We start from the raw sequence: 15,252 nt of genomic DNA, 5'->3' as shown, positions 1-15,252 counted from the left end.
TTGATGAGGACATCTGCGCAAAGGTCAGAATAATGAACTGAATGATGGCGCCGCCTGATTGCAACGTACTGACGACGTCGATGATGATGATGCATCAGAGGCGTCCAGCAGAAGCAGCAGAACTCATCACCAGTTATAGCTTGACTGTGTCTTTTAAAAGGCGTGGCGGTCTAACGGGGAAGTCACAAAGTTGCATTAGTTTAATGAGCAAAATGCACACACACACACACACACACACACACACACACACACACACACACACACACACTTAATGAACAAATTATGAAGGAGTGGGGAACACGTAGATGGCAGATAAAGGAGCGTAATAATTATCTCCCTGTTTCTGCTGATGGACTAATTAAGTGCAAAGTAATTGAATTATACTATCGGTGTATCTAAACACAATGGGACGGCATTTTCTGAGTGTCTTGTCAGTTTCTTAACTCGCCAAACTTTAATCACAAAATCGTCCAGCGCACACGAGTTGTTAAAATCTAATTAGCAGGAGTTTCACTCCCAAGTCGTCTGTCACCAGCCACTGCATCAGGTACTGTGTTCAATTGCTCATTAATGTAAATAAAAAAAACATGGTATTTTCCTTTATACAACTGCTGCCCACTGGACATTGATTCTTTCTGGGACCATTCTCAGACAACCCTGGAGAGGCTTGTGATGGGTTGTGATGCAGTGAGACCAACAGACTTCTTCACCGAAGAACTTCAGCAAGTCGTCTCCACCGCGCCTCCTGCCTAAACGCAGTGAACTGCTGCCGCGTGATTATTAGAAACGAGCGACTGAAGGCTGTGCGGAAAACCCCCTCAGGAGAGAAGATTTAGTTTGATGTTTCCATTTGTTTCCTGACACTTGGAACATTCAACACTCTTTATCAGCTACTTCCTGCTTGCTTTAAGTCAAGCATGGGGGTGCGAACGAGACGGTGCGACAGTTACGACAGAGATTGAGCGTTTCTGCTCGAGAGGTTCAGTGGGTGGGCGTCGTGTTTTTTTTTAAATCACGTCTTATATGTTGCGATATGTGACACGAACAGGCGCGGCAGAAACATTTCATCAGCGGATGAACATCGCTCCTTCCTCCTGTCTCCACCTCTCTGTTTTTTTTTCCCCCTCCTCTCATCCTCAGCGGACCATTAGCGTCCGCACGTCTCTGTACGTCCGTCCACTCCTCCGTCCATTCTGCCACGGCGAGCCTGTGCCCCGGGGCTGCAAGTGTACTGTAAGTTCCACTGAGCACATTCATGCGGCTTCTTGTCGTACGTACATCAGGGATGCGGCCGTCCACTATGGGACGACTTGTCTCGGCCGCCAGATGTGGCGGCACACCAAAGACTTCATCGGCTCGAGGCCACATCAGGCGTGCATGAAGCAAGAGCACCCTCAGTGCAGACGGACCACGGTAGAATCTTTATAAATAATTGTACAGCAAAAAAATGCCATTACATTATTTAAAGAGTTTGTGCATAGGTGCTTATGGCGGTGAAATTCGACGTCCGTCTCTTCGTCGCAATGAAGATTTAATCGTCCAGCTGGCAGAGCAGAGCGGCAGCTTTGGATATCCAGTAGTCGCTGCACCTGCTGGAGGGCAGCATCACCGTCACGACAAAGTTGGTGGAGTGACCTGAAGGAGGAGGAGGAGGAGGAGGACAGGGGCAAGAGGGCGAAGGGAGCAGGAAGTTACACGAGGTCCCAGACTGCAGAGGAAACGACCATTGAAGGCCCAGCGCGTAGAATTTAGTAGCGTTCAATAGTAAAATTCTAATTTCTGATACGAACTAGTACAAACAAAACAGCTCTTGACCATACTTAGAGACACACTTTTTTCGTTTTGCATATATGTTAAAGTGAATTTTAAAAACTAGCTGCTACGCAATGCCAGTGGACGCAGCCATCTTGTTTTCCGACAGTGCTAACTGGAGCGCTGGCAACTCAGCTGTGACGACATTCTCAGATCCCAGGGTTGGGATTTAGGGTTGGGTTTGGGGTTAGGGTTGGGGTGGAGTTAGGGTTGGAGTTGGGGTTGGAGTTGGGATTTAGGGTTAGAGTTAGGACTAGGGTTGGAGTTGGGGTTGGAGTTGGGATTTAGGGTTAGAGTTAGGACTAGGGTTGGAGTTGGGTTTGGGGTTTGGAAGTGAGGAAGGAATAATGAACCATCTCCATATGATATATTATTATTGATTATATTTAATAAGAGTGGTTAAACAATAATTAGGTGTTATCTGTTCAGAATGATAATTAAAGGAATATTTAATTATATTATTTATTTAATTATTTTTTGGTATAGTTAATGCCCTCTTTTTTAATTCTGCTGTCCTAAAGAACCAACCACACCACAATAAAATCCTTGCTATTCCGTGCTAAACCTACTTGGCAATAAACATGTTTCTGATTCTGATTCTGATTCTGATTATTTGCATTTTTTTCTGATCTAACCCTCCGTATTAAATTGTTCAAGGTTAATGTAGGCAAGTAGCGGTACAGTAGCTGTATATTTTTTCCTCCCTTAAAGAAAGCATATCCCAGTTGCTTCCTTCAAATGTTCCACACTGCACCTTTAACTCTCATCCAGCTCACCCATTCAGCGTGTTGACCGCTAAGCTAAAAACCAGTAAAGCGACGTACCGGTGGTGGACAGCGTTCCGGCCCTGGCGGAGGTCTTGTAGAGCGGAGCGTGGTACAGCTCCGGCTCCGGTACGTAGTTCTGCTGAGGCTCGAAGTGGACCACCGGCAGCATGGAGTTCATCACCCGAGGCAGCGCGTCCTCGATCACCATGTTGTCGTCGTCCCACCGGCTGGCGTCCATGAACATGCCGTGCACCAGCACGCCGTCCTCGGGTTCGGGCAACTGTTGCGTCATAGATCAGATTGGATGGAGCAGGAGAGACATCAGTCCACGGTGGGAGAAAAAGGAGCAAAAGTTTTGTCTGTTGTTTGTCCAGTTGTTCCTTCCGGGGAGGGGGGGGGGACTTTCTAATTTTAAGTCAGAATTTCACAGCAGCTTTATCAATTTCATTTTAAAGGACCTCATAAAATCAGAGATGAGAAAATTGCTTTCCTTCTTTTTTTTTTGCATGCTCCACTTTCTACAGAGAGTGTGCTCCAAAAAACCCACTTCTGGAAATCTGACACCTCACAGATACATTTTTTTTTTCTTTTTAGGATAATTAGTCATGGAGGGCAGCATCACTGGGGTCCAGGATGAAAAATGAGGATCTGACTATGGTATAATACGGTACATTTAAACTGTGCAGTGGGCGGTGCACTTTGGGAGACTGCAGAAGCTAATGAAGGAGGCGAGCAGATGTTGACTGATGACCCCCTGCTGTTCACCTCCGTTGGTTTATGGCAGTGACGACTGAATGAGGAATATAACTCCATCCAGACTTGCAATTTTTGTTAATAAAGCCACCATCACATGAGGTCGAGCGTGATCTTGTTGGATCAGACCCCCTCCCTCCCTCCCTCCGTCCCTCCCTCACCCCCCACCACATCATCTCCCAGTACCTCATCATCCATCTCCAGGTGAGCGTCTTCGGGCAGGTTGGCCAGAGCTTCGCTCACTTCCATCTGGTCTCTGTACTTGGGCACCATGTTGAAGCTGAAGTTGAGCTCGTCAATGGGCAGATTGTAGCGCCTGGCGTGGTTCTGGAGCACGCCTGCAGGGGCAGGGCACATACAGTATTATTAAATATATAATGATATAATGCAGGAGCATTTTAGTGAATCAGCCTTGTGAGGATTAAAACATACAGATCTTGGTTGCAAGGCACGAGTAGCAGTGACTTCTGTGACGTCACAAAGGGCTGATGTGACCAATCTATGTGTGTGTGTGTGTTTTTTTTACCAGTAAGGAAGCCTTGTGGGAAGAAAAACCCCGAGATCCAGAAGGATTTGGGCAGACCTCGAGTGATCCACATCTAGAAGCCACAGACAAGACAGAAGAGGGTTTAACTGGGTCTCATCTTTGGGTGACCTTTTGTTTTTTAAATACTCTTTTTTTTTTATATGTTTAATAAACCGCGGTGCACCACAGCAGGCGTCCCTTCGCTTCAGGGATCAGCGAAAATGACACAGTGACTCGCAGTCGGACGTGCGCGCGGAGGTGGATTTTGTCTTCTGAGGTAGCGAACGCGCAGCGTGACTCAGCGGCGGCGCAAATGACTTCAGGAGTGAAGGCAAGCCATCCGTTTGTCCCCTCTGCGCGCGGCACACATGTTCAGACCAGTCTCACGGAAGAGCAGCTTCAGTTGGAGGAGATGAAGCATTACTGGCGGGGGGAAAAAAAAAAAAAGGAAGTGAGGGGTGCGGGGTGGAGGGGATTCTACCGGAAGGAAGGGATGTAGGGCGAGAGAGGCACAGGAAGAAAGAGAGAGAGAGGGAGGGGGAGAGGGAGAGGGAGAGGGAGAGGGAGAGGAAGCCCTCTGGGTAGAAGGCAGAATGTGATTATCGTCAAGTGTTATTAGCGCTTAATGACTTGATGAACGCGCCCCGGCCACGCACACACGCTCCCGGGAAAAAAAACAAACCCACGTAGCGAGCGCACTGACGCGATCAACGCACACTCACACACTGCGGAGTGAGATACTGTTGTGGGCGTGTCCGAGAGAGTCAGTCACCCAGAGAGTGGAGCGAGTGAATCACATTAGCAAGTCATTATGGTTTCATTAAAACGGGATTGTTCCGCCGTGGTCTTTGAACACAACAAGACCGCCGTCTCGGAACAGCGGCCTGTCAGCGCAACAGGGACAGTAAACGCAACTCAAGGTGTGTTCCTTTTTGAAAATCTCTTCATTTGACTGGTAACCATTCAAAAGAGCCGTGTGAGGCCACAGAGGTGCTGAGATACGGGCTAGTTTGCAGTAAGACAAAATGTAAATGACCTCATTTGGTTTGTTTCTCGATAAAGAAGGCAGGAGGTTTGAGAACTGTGAGGGACTGGAGGAAACTCAGAGGGAGACTCGGAAGTTGGAAGTAGGAAGCAGGAAGCAGGAAGTAGCGATGGATTGGAGAGGTTAGCTTAGATTTTACTGGACGACTTTTTCCAAATTCTCGTGGACAAGGCAGCGACACGCTGCTAATGTTGACCAATAGGATTGGACCTCTTGAGTTGTGACAGACAGATGGTTTGTCCAATCAAAAATCAATCAATTCCAGTCAATTCTATTCCTCCCCCCCGTTCCAGAGATGCTTTCAATGGGCTCTTCACCCGAAGACACATGAATGTGTCTAATGTCTGGACGTTCAAGTAGATTTATCACACTGACACTGCAGTTCAAAGTTCTAAGTTTTCAGCTAAAGAGCAGATAGAATTCTACACAACATCCTAAAGTTGATGGCTATGTCGTTGTTATAAAAACAGCACCAGAGACAATAAATAAAGAATAACTGTCAGAGTTTGCTGAGTGGCTGAGACTTTGGTCCTTTCAGCCAGAGCAATAAAGTGGCAAAGTGAGTGAGTGTGGGAGTGTAATAGCTCAAACCTGGATGAAGGCAGTCCTGAGGAACATGTCCTTCACCCAGGAGCCCAGCGTCTTCAGGGAGGGGTACGCGGCGTTGGACCAGTGAGTCGGGACCTGATTATTCAGGAAGCTGGTGTAAATACGATCCATTTCCTCTGACATCACCACCAAGCCCTCGATGGCCTTCTGCAGAGTGATGAGTGACGTCTGGCAAAAGCAAAAAAAACATTTCGATATATGCGGTACAGGGTAGAGGAAATTGGAGCACGTAAACAAAACACAGTGAAATGAATAATTCAATTCCCATTTGTTTGGTTTCCGGGGTCCTCGGTAACACGATGGCAGTCTTTAGTAAAAACAAAAAAAAAAAAAAGAGGCAGAAAGAAAAAGAAAATACAAAAAATCACTCTTGTGCTGTTGGCTTTGCGCTCTCACTCTAAGGACTTTGAGCAGCTTGGTGAAGCGGTCGGCCTCCTGGCCGAGCACCGTGGTCAAGGAGTTGACACGGCCGTTCTCGTCCCGTTCGAACAGACTCTCCAGGGCCTCGTCCATGTCCAGACACTCTGCAAGATGGAAAAGTGGAGGGGCAGAAAAAATGGTTGGCGCGACGCAGCAAAGCTCGACACGGAGGCCCGGGATTGTTGAGGTGTTTACCCGGAAGTTTGAGCAGGATGGATGCGGCGAGGTCGCACACAATCTCGTCGTTACTTTTGCCCCCCTGCTGGGCGGATGAGCGAGGGTTCACATCCAGGATGGTGCTGATCAAACTGTTGGTCTCTTTGCGCTGTTTGGACGGCGGAGAGTCGTGCAGACGCACAATCAGGCCGGGAACACACACATCCCTAATTCATGATATATTGGCTCACTGACGCAGCAATTTAAGATTAGCTCTTTGATAGCATTGAAAAACATTCAATTAAAACATTACAAAATATTATTATTATTATTATTATTATCATTATTATTATTATTATTATTATTATTATTATTATTATTATTATTACATTACATTGACTGAATGACATAATTCAATTTAAACAACTATTTAGAAAAGAATACAACCCTGGCAGTGAAGGGAGATGTTGGAACACGGACAGAATTCTTGAGAACAGACAGACTTTTTTCTTTCTTTCCGGATTATTCTTTTATCAAGGCGCCGTTATCTCTCCTCACCTGGAAAGCTAAGTTAGCATTTTCATGCATGCCAAAGACCTCCGGGTCATCTATGATTGGGAGACTCTCGATGTATTTCTTATATTCCATCAGTTCATCTGACTCCGGGGTGCTGTAGGTACCTTTAAAATGCAAACGAGAAAAAGCACTCATGCACAGAAGAGGGAAGAGCGCGCCGCACTGTAGCAGCCTCAGACTAATGGATCCAGCCAGCTGCTGCTCACAATGCCAGGCTCTGATACATTCCTTCATCTATCTATCTATCTACAGTATCATCTATCCATCTAGCTATCATCTATCTATCTATCTATCGACATATAAGAGGTAAAAAAGCGCTAAAGAATAAAAAGGCACCAGAGGGGGAGAAGCTGTAGTGTGGCTCCAGGGTTTTTGGTGAAAAGAAGCTCTTCAGGACGGTCCTGAGGCAGCGCTGGTCCCAGGCGTCCGTCACTCTGCCTCCGTAAGTGATCTCACCTGAGGGAGCAGAACCGCACGTCGGTCACTCGGCCATATCAGTCGGCATCAGCCTCTCTTTTCGCACTGCTTACACACGACTAACTCTAACGGCCCAGTCCTCGCTTCAGCCTGGAGTCCCACATAAAAAAAAAATAATATTAAGAACTCTCCTCAGAATCAGCACCTTAGGAAAAAAAACTCTTGGTCTCCGGCAAACAACTTGAATAATACGTTAAATATTTATGAAAGCTGAATATGAATGAGTAAGCGTCTGGCCTGAGGCTTGCTGGAGGCCGGGGTAACTGTTGTCAGTAGCACCAAAAGAGGCTTTTAGAGCAGCACGTCTTCAATTTCCTCACCCTCAAGTATGAGGCGAGAATGGGCCAAAGACAAGAGCATGACATGACAAGTAATCTTGAGATAACTATGCTGTGCGACCAAAGTCTATTAGTGTCAGTGTATATACAATGTGGGCTTTATGTCCTCTTAATTTTATACTTTTCTACCTGCAGGTGCAGGAAATATGAGGGGAAAAAACACAGTGGAACAGTCTATAAATGTTCGCAAACCACACAGAAATGTTGACGATAATGGCGCAACAATAGCAGTTATTCCTCACACACACACAAAAGATACGGCTTGATTGTAATTACAATTGTTCACAATAAGTTTCAGACTAAAATACATATCAGTACGTAATACTCAATAATATTTGCGTCTTTGACAAACGTCACCTGAATGAGGTGGTGTTAGCATCAGTATCTAGTTAGTTAGTTAGCTATTGTGATGCTAACTACATATATTTATTTTTGTGTTGTGGAGGTCAGTTTATCTGAGATAATTTTATTTCTGTGTTTTCAACATATGTTTGTAGTTCACCAAATTAAGTAGCAGAAGACAAAGAAGAAACAGTGGTTTAACAAGTGCCATCACTTCCAGAGTGGTAGCGCCTGCTACGGGATAACACTATGCAGCCAGTGAACTGAAGCGGACTGAGTGAAGTACACAATTTGATCTTTTGTGTCAAGGATTGACTGATATGAACACACACATACAGCACGGGGAGGTAAATAGGCTAATAGGAAGCATCACGAGGATTCACTGTAGAGGAGCTGAGAAAAGGCAAGCATGGCTGCTGGCTAACGCTGCACTTATTAATCATGGTGAAAAAAGATCAACTTTAAGTAATGGTTTCTTTTATTCCCAACTCAGAGACAAAAAAAATCCACACTACAAAAGTGTTATATAAGACAGTGGAGAGGGGAGCCGGGGTGAATAATCAGACAAATCTCTGCTGAAGCTTTTAGTGGGCTGCAGGCGTAGCGAAGCTAGTAGTTTTTTTCTTTCCCGTCTTGGTTTTGTATCAGGACTAAAATGTCGTCTTCGGAAGGAGAAAAGAAAGAAGAAAAAAAATCACACTTGGCTTGAGCACAAATTCCTTCCCTCAAACGGTGTGAATGTCTGGCACATGAGGACTGTTGGAGGAGGGATTAAACTAATAACGCTGCGGCGCGATAAAGGGAGCCTTCGATTTGATGCCCCCCGAGGTGCCTTCCACAGAGACTGAACATGATCACTGGAAGGTGTAATTAGAAACAAGAGCGGGGAAATACATGAAATTAGAGATATGATGGGTAACCTTGAAATGGAGCCGGATCGCTGTGATTTCAACAATCCCAAACCGGCATTGCCAGCCTCGTTAGCGCAAATAGCTAATCGGCCAATCACACGGTAGCAACTCGGTGCATTTAGGCACAACGCGCTGGAGTTGAAAGCGAGCATGAGACAGGGAAGAAAAAAAGGGGGTTTAGGTGACTTTGAATGTGGTAAACGTGATTGTAATTGTAATAATTCCAAAAAAGAAAAAAAAAAAATCCAGCGAGTGCCGAGCGGCAGCTGTGTGGCGGAAAGACCGGAAAGACCGGAAGTCCGGAAAGAGACCATAGAAGGGCTACAGGAAATCAAATAACCAACAGGTAACAACCAAGGTCTGCAGATTAGTATCTCTGACACTGTTATTGCCACCTAAGGTCAGAGGTCACCACAGTCGGACAGGTTAGAGACTACAGAGACAAACGGAACACAGAAGTACTAGAAAAGAGCATCATGTAACTTCAGAAGCGGTGCCACGGACCCCTGCAGCAACACGTGTGTTTGTACTTTAACATCAGACAATAACTATCAAATCCCGTTTTTCACGCCGCAATGTCTGCCGGTGCTCAATAGCGGCGGCGCCAACGGAGGCTTACGCGTGCCCTGTGCGAAGCGGGCGCCACGGTTCCCGGGAAGCATCTGTTCCTTTCATCTTGCTCCTAAAAAAAGCCACAGAGCCACGGAGCGCAACGAAAGCTCACTGAGCGGGAGAGAGCGACAAACACGGGGTCGCGGCCGCTACAAACAAGGTAGAAAAAAAAACACAAAAAAAAGCGTTTCCCTACTAGTGATGTAGATGAGGGCGTCCCAGGGGATGGTGCCGTCCTTGCAGTAGAGGTTGAGGTTGAGCAGAGCGCACTCCCTGTCGCTGTCGTTGAACTCGTAGCCGATGTTCCAGCCCAGGGGTCCGAACTTCTTCCGCTCCTGCCAACGGGTTTTTGAAAAAATTGAAGACGCCGTAAGAGAAAAATATGCGGCGTCGAAGAAAATAGCTGGTGCACAAAAACTTGGTGTTGTTCTTTAAGCGGCGGAAAAAAGATTTTAAATCATGAGACGAGAGCGCGTCATCCATATAGAAAACTCTGATCGCACAGCAACAACTACAGCTGCACCTTTGTTGTAAACATCCATGTATACATACATATATATATATATATATGTATATATATATATATATATATATATATATATATATACGTATATACAATATATATATATATATATGTATATGTATATGTATATATATATATATTTCTGTATACATTTTATTGTTTGCTTGGTGAGCCTCTTTATGAAGCTGATTCTGATTCTGCGCCCCAATTTAAAATTTGAAGAGCTTAGCAGTGGTATAGTGATATTTTGTACTATACATTATAGTATAGCATATAGTATGGTACATATATTTTGTAACACTTCCGATGTGGTTTGTTTTGCTTTTGCCAAACCAAAGTGGTAAGAAATTAGTATTTCCATAAGACAGGCACATTTTAGTGTGAGGTTTAGAAAAGCTAAAACTGAAGTTGCTGTTGAGTTATTGTATTATATGAGTTGTTGTCACCTGGATGATTGCGTGGAAGAAGCACATTCCAAAGACGATCTTCCTCCAGTTCCTGCCGAGGGCGTGCTCTTCGAAGAAGTCGTCGGTGATCTCGGTGAAGGCTCGCCGGATGTTGGCTCTCAGACCTTTGGGAGGTTCATTCGTCACCTGGTGGCGTGTGGCGGAGACAGACAGGAAACGCAATCTTTGACCAACAACTCTGGAAGTAAGAGTACTAAGACTAAAGTCCAGAGTTTGTTCACCTTGACAGAGTTCTGGAGCACCGTCACGGGAAAGACTTTTGTGGGCATGGAGCTGAGGAACAAGCGGAAGTTCTCGTGGATAAATGTTTCTGCGGAGGATCAGAGAGCGAAAATAGCCAGAAATAAACATTAATATTAGGACTGGAATGATTTTAAAAGAAAAAACAAAACAAAAAATAATAAAACGTTTGTTTTATGTATATATATAAATATATATATATACCATGTTTTTATATGTATACATATATATATGTATATATATGTATATGTATATGTATATATATATATATATATATGTATATATATATATATATATAAATATATATAAAAAAAACATGGTTCGCCCTTTGTTTGCAGCATGTTTTTTGCTTCTTGCTAAGACTGACGCTTTGTTGCACATCTTTGTGAAGGTACGTGTCGTTGGAAGTGCTACTGTCCTGCTCCAGCGCGGCACTACCTGGCTCCGTGAAGGTCTTGATGAGCTCCTCCATGGATAACAACCAGGAAACAGCCAGGTGGCAGTTCTGCAGGAAAACCCACTTGCCATTTTTCAGGGCGTCAAGAATCATCTTCTCTGCGATTGGTCCCTGACCTTGACCCAATGAGATGGACTCGACTCTGTGAGGGTGAGAAAGACACGTGTTAGTGATGCATTAACCTGGTAGGAATCAGAGCAAACCGCAGACATCCGTTCCTGACTTTCAACGTCCGACTTTTGAAGGTGACCGACTGAAAGGAGATTCATCTGTATTCGGCCAGCGTGCGCTCACCTAATAGCAGCCACCGGCTCTTATCGTACCTGTCGAGACAGCCCCTCTCTTTGGCGAAGCGCTGGAAGGCCCCCATGGGATCGGACCCCGTGCTGAGAATGAAGATCAGCGGCGTGGAGGGCGACATGTCATTGTAGAGGTTGGCCAGGTCAACCGGCGGGTTTTCCACAAACTGCTGCCCCAAGTTGACGATCACAAATTCCGTCGCCGCGGCGACTACCTGCAAAACATGGACGCGCAGGAGTGACCAACGTAAAGCAATCAATGAACAAGTGTGGAGCACTGCAAGAAAGTGAGAAGGGGGGTTGAACAATTCCGAGATCATCAATTTCCTATTTTTCCTACTTCATGTCCATCATGTCTCTAACTTAGCGAGTTGTTCTTGCTAAGGAAGCTGTCTTGCTGTCTGTTTAGTCATGGCCTTTTATTCTGAATGCACATCACTTCATTTCCTAGCCTTTAAAAACCAGGAGTCACTCTAATTTGTTCTTATACCTCCACTGGCGTGCAGCTCTGACACATTCTGCATGCAAAAAGCAACGCATTTTGACAAACTGGTCAACTGGGAGAAGAAAAGAATGAACAACTTCTTTGTGGACGTCATTTACTCATTTTGTTTTTGACGTGTTAACCTGGATAGATCACCACCCATCAAGAGCGAGTGAGAGCATTGCAATAATTCAATCCAGAATTTGAATGCATTGCTGGGATTTAAATGTAGAAATCCTGTTCATCCATCTTCCCAAAGCTCCAAGAAAGGAGTTTTTAAAATGCCATGGATTTCATGAAAAATTAATCAAGTCACCTTCCAAGGTTTGTCTCTCCTTCACAAACGCTTCAAATGGGTTCTTCACAACACAAATGCACAATTTATACATATAGTATTTCAAAAACGCACTGCTTAGCAAGTTGGTACAGAGCTGCATGGCGGTGGTTCCGAAAGTTACTGCAACACCTTTTTTTAAACTGCTCCTCCTACCATCTGTTGCAGCCAAGAAATGATGGTGTCACTAAAAAGCAACTTGAGACACGTCGTTCTTGCACAGACATACCTTCTCTTCAAAGAAGCTCTTGATCAGGATCAGCTTCTGAAAGGTTGTGAGCCTCCGGTTCCAGTGGCCTCTGACCCCTGGCTTCTTCTCCGCAGACTCGTCAAAGGGAAGCAGCTTAGCCACGTAGTTGGTCCACCTCTCCGGATTAAAAGGTGTCTGAAAGGATCCTGGAGGAGAGGTGATGGTTGAAGAACACATTAATCTTAGGGGGTGACATTTGACCAGGAGATGCAGAGGAAAGACTAGAATACCAACGCCTGACAAGGAATAAATCACATTTCAACACACTGGTGTTGGTATTCACCAGACACGTTGTGGCGAGATAAGACAGGAAAGGGTAATAGCTGTCGGTTACCCATCTTGATGTGGATGTGTGTCTTGGTGATTTCGTTTGAGAAGTCCTCGAAGCAGTCGAGGGTGCTCTCCAGCTCGCAGCACGTCTGCCAGCAGAAGTCGCTCAGCCACGGCACGGCTGGCTTCTCGGCGCATTCCTGCAAAGAGGAAGGTTAACATTTTGAAAAGAGGACGGCGGGAAGGAAGGAAAACGCCTCGGGCCGAGGGGGCCAGCCGGGACAGACTGAAGCGAGCGCTAAAACCTGCGACACGGAGGATAAACAGACGGCGCAGGCGTCAAGACGCAAGAGATAAATCAGGAGGGCACCACGCGTTCAAAATCTGCATGAGAAGCGTGCGGATGATGAATGTATTGAATGTGTGGTGCTGAGGATGGGGTGGGGCGAGTGGGTGGAGGGGGAGAGGGATGACAGCAGCCACCCGACTAATGCCTTAAAAATGAGAGGCAAGCAAGGAAGAGGCCCCCGGGTGGCGCTGACTCGTTTGAAATTGTCAGCGAGAGCGGCGCCGATTCCCGGGCGGCACTTTAATTTAACTGTCGCTCTGTTCAACTGTCTTTGCTTTTTGGCTAAACAGCCCACCTGCCCGTGTGACAGCCGGGACTTGAGAGGCAGCCTTCCACTGACAGTGAAGGTTGCAGATAGAGAGAGGAGAGAAAGGAAAAGATAGGGAGGTACAGTCGAGAGGGAGAACAACTTATCTCAGCGGTGCTGCTGGAGAAGTACAGTCTTAGCTTCTGAAGCAGATAATGCAGGGACATTTATCAGGGAAAAACAAAAAAATATATGGAGTCTGAACTCAAATGCCCCGAGTTGAGCCAACTGAAGGCAGGACAACAAGCTCAGTCACCTGACTCGCCTCGCTCGGTTGGTTGGATTCGTCAGTCAACACCTATCAGCGAGCACGTACAGGTTGTTCCGACAGCTGAGAAACAGCGATACCCTCATTTTCTTATCTCTCGCCCGCAGACATATTTGGGCCGTCGAGCTCTCTGGAGACAGACAGACGATACGTGCGCCTTTGTTTCCCGCCTTCCTCCGAGTTTCCATCAGTCTCGGCGGAAACTCGACCGGCCAAGAGAACGACAAAGGCCGGCCGCAACTCAGCGACACGTTTTTTTTTTGTCTACATCAATTCAATCCCAAACACTGGAAAAAAAAGAAGGAGAAAGCTGCCCACAGACAGACAGACAGGCAGACAGGCCGGGTGGTGGGGCTGAGGGGGGCTGAAGGGATTTACGAAGGGGAAAATAGAATAGCGCCATGTTTATCTGCGCTTTAGAAGATTTGGGCAAAACATCACTTTTCATTATTCTTGGCTCACATTGGGGTCCAGGGGGAGCAAAGGAAGGAGAAAGAGTGTATTCGTGTTATTATTAGGCCTTGGATCTGGCTTCATCCCTTCAAATCTGCTCTCGCTTCAGTCGTCCAACCACAACAGAAACGTGGGAAAAATAATGCCTTGCATAACAGCAACAACGATAGTAATGATGATCATATTATGAAATGTATTGGCCTGATTTAATTGCTGTTTCACTCAAATGGGCAACACTGACGAACAAAGCAATTTGCTGTGGCGATAAAATAAATGTTCACTAATTTTAGTTTAGTTCTTCCAGTGCAGGCCTTCTGTTTGAGGAAGAGTGACACCGAAAGACTGTTGAAGGGAGGCCCAGTGAGCTGCACTGCAGAAACCTGAACCGGCTGAGGAGCATGACATTTAAAATCCAGACTGTCTGACCTAAAATCAAGGCAGCTGTCGGACCTCAGCACAAGAGTAAGAGGAAGGCCCAACTGGATCCTGGATACCATCTTCTAGTTATGAGGCACCAGTGCAAACTAACCAAAAACTGATGGAGCAAGCAGTGTAAATTTAAGGAACATACAAGATTTCTGAAAGCATTTTTAAGGTTTTACGATGCCCAAACTGAAGATCAGGACCGACACTTCCTGCGAGTCCGGCGTCCCAGCTCACCTTCTCCATGGAGGACCCTCCCCTCAGGAAGTACTGCCACTCGGCGTCGGAGATCTCGCACCGCTCCTTCATGACGTCCACACACAGCATGACGCTGTAGATGAGCTTGTGGTGCTCAAAGAGGCCCCGGGACACGTTGTTGTAGGAGTTGAGCAGTATCTGGTCCAGCAGGATCTGAAGGCGCTCGTCCAGCACGTCGCTCTTCTGCGACGTCTCGATGGTGGTGTTGAAGAGCTGAAAAAACAAAAAAAACAAATGCAAGACGTTGCGTTAACGTGTTTTTTCACGACTGGTGACGGGACGCCTGGCGCCGCACCTGCTTGAAGTACTTGAGGGAGAACTGGTACATAGGGTCGATCTCGGAAAGGCTTGCGATGACAAAGTACAGGATGGAGCCGCGCGTGGCCACCAGTCGGTAGCGTTCTCTGGCAGAGTTGATCTGCAGCTCGGTGGCCTCGGCCTCCTCCAGCCGCTGCTTTATGGTTTCTGATGTCACCTTGTGTGGGATCAAGCAAGAAGTGAATAAATAGTGAGATAAAAAGTAATA

The 15,252-nt window shown here is 46.1% G+C and overlaps 1 protein-coding gene across 1 annotated transcript in view; it reads right to left on the bottom strand.

Annotated features, from left to right (window-relative positions):
- Window positions 1-1,409: 1,409 nt before the first annotated feature.
- The window catches only part of dnah6 (dynein, axonemal, heavy chain 6), a 47,917-nt gene continuing 34,074 nt past the window's right edge, over window positions 1,410-15,252 (bottom strand). Inside the window, exons 65-82 of the mRNA XM_076037109.1 lie at window positions 15,022-15,201; window positions 14,706-14,939; window positions 12,733-12,868; window positions 12,378-12,544; window positions 11,355-11,545; window positions 11,013-11,173; window positions 10,556-10,644; window positions 10,314-10,460; window positions 9,541-9,679; window positions 7,001-7,120; window positions 6,647-6,768; window positions 6,128-6,257; window positions 5,909-6,036; window positions 5,495-5,680; window positions 3,859-3,931; window positions 3,519-3,670; window positions 2,637-2,859; window positions 1,410-1,635 (exon numbers count right to left, since the gene is read on the bottom strand). Coding sequence (XP_075893224.1) covers window positions 1,532-1,635; window positions 2,637-2,859; window positions 3,519-3,670; window positions 3,859-3,931; window positions 5,495-5,680; window positions 5,909-6,036; window positions 6,128-6,257; window positions 6,647-6,768; window positions 7,001-7,120; window positions 9,541-9,679; window positions 10,314-10,460; window positions 10,556-10,644; window positions 11,013-11,173; window positions 11,355-11,545; window positions 12,378-12,544; window positions 12,733-12,868; window positions 14,706-14,939; window positions 15,022-15,201 — 2,682 coding nt within the window. The 3' untranslated portion in view covers window positions 1,410-1,531. The remainder of the gene's footprint in view (window positions 1,636-2,636; window positions 2,860-3,518; window positions 3,671-3,858; window positions 3,932-5,494; window positions 5,681-5,908; window positions 6,037-6,127; window positions 6,258-6,646; window positions 6,769-7,000; window positions 7,121-9,540; window positions 9,680-10,313; window positions 10,461-10,555; window positions 10,645-11,012; window positions 11,174-11,354; window positions 11,546-12,377; window positions 12,545-12,732; window positions 12,869-14,705; window positions 14,940-15,021; window positions 15,202-15,252) is intronic.

This window comes from Nelusetta ayraudi, unplaced genomic scaffold (assembly GCF_046127955.1).
Source record: "Nelusetta ayraudi isolate G7.1 ecotype Tasmania unplaced genomic scaffold, CSIRO-AGI_Nayr_v1 ptg000004l, whole genome shotgun sequence".
NCBI lineage: Eukaryota > Metazoa > Chordata > Actinopteri > Tetraodontiformes > Monacanthidae > Nelusetta > Nelusetta ayraudi.
This window is presented reverse-complemented; position numbering and strand designations above follow the sequence as displayed.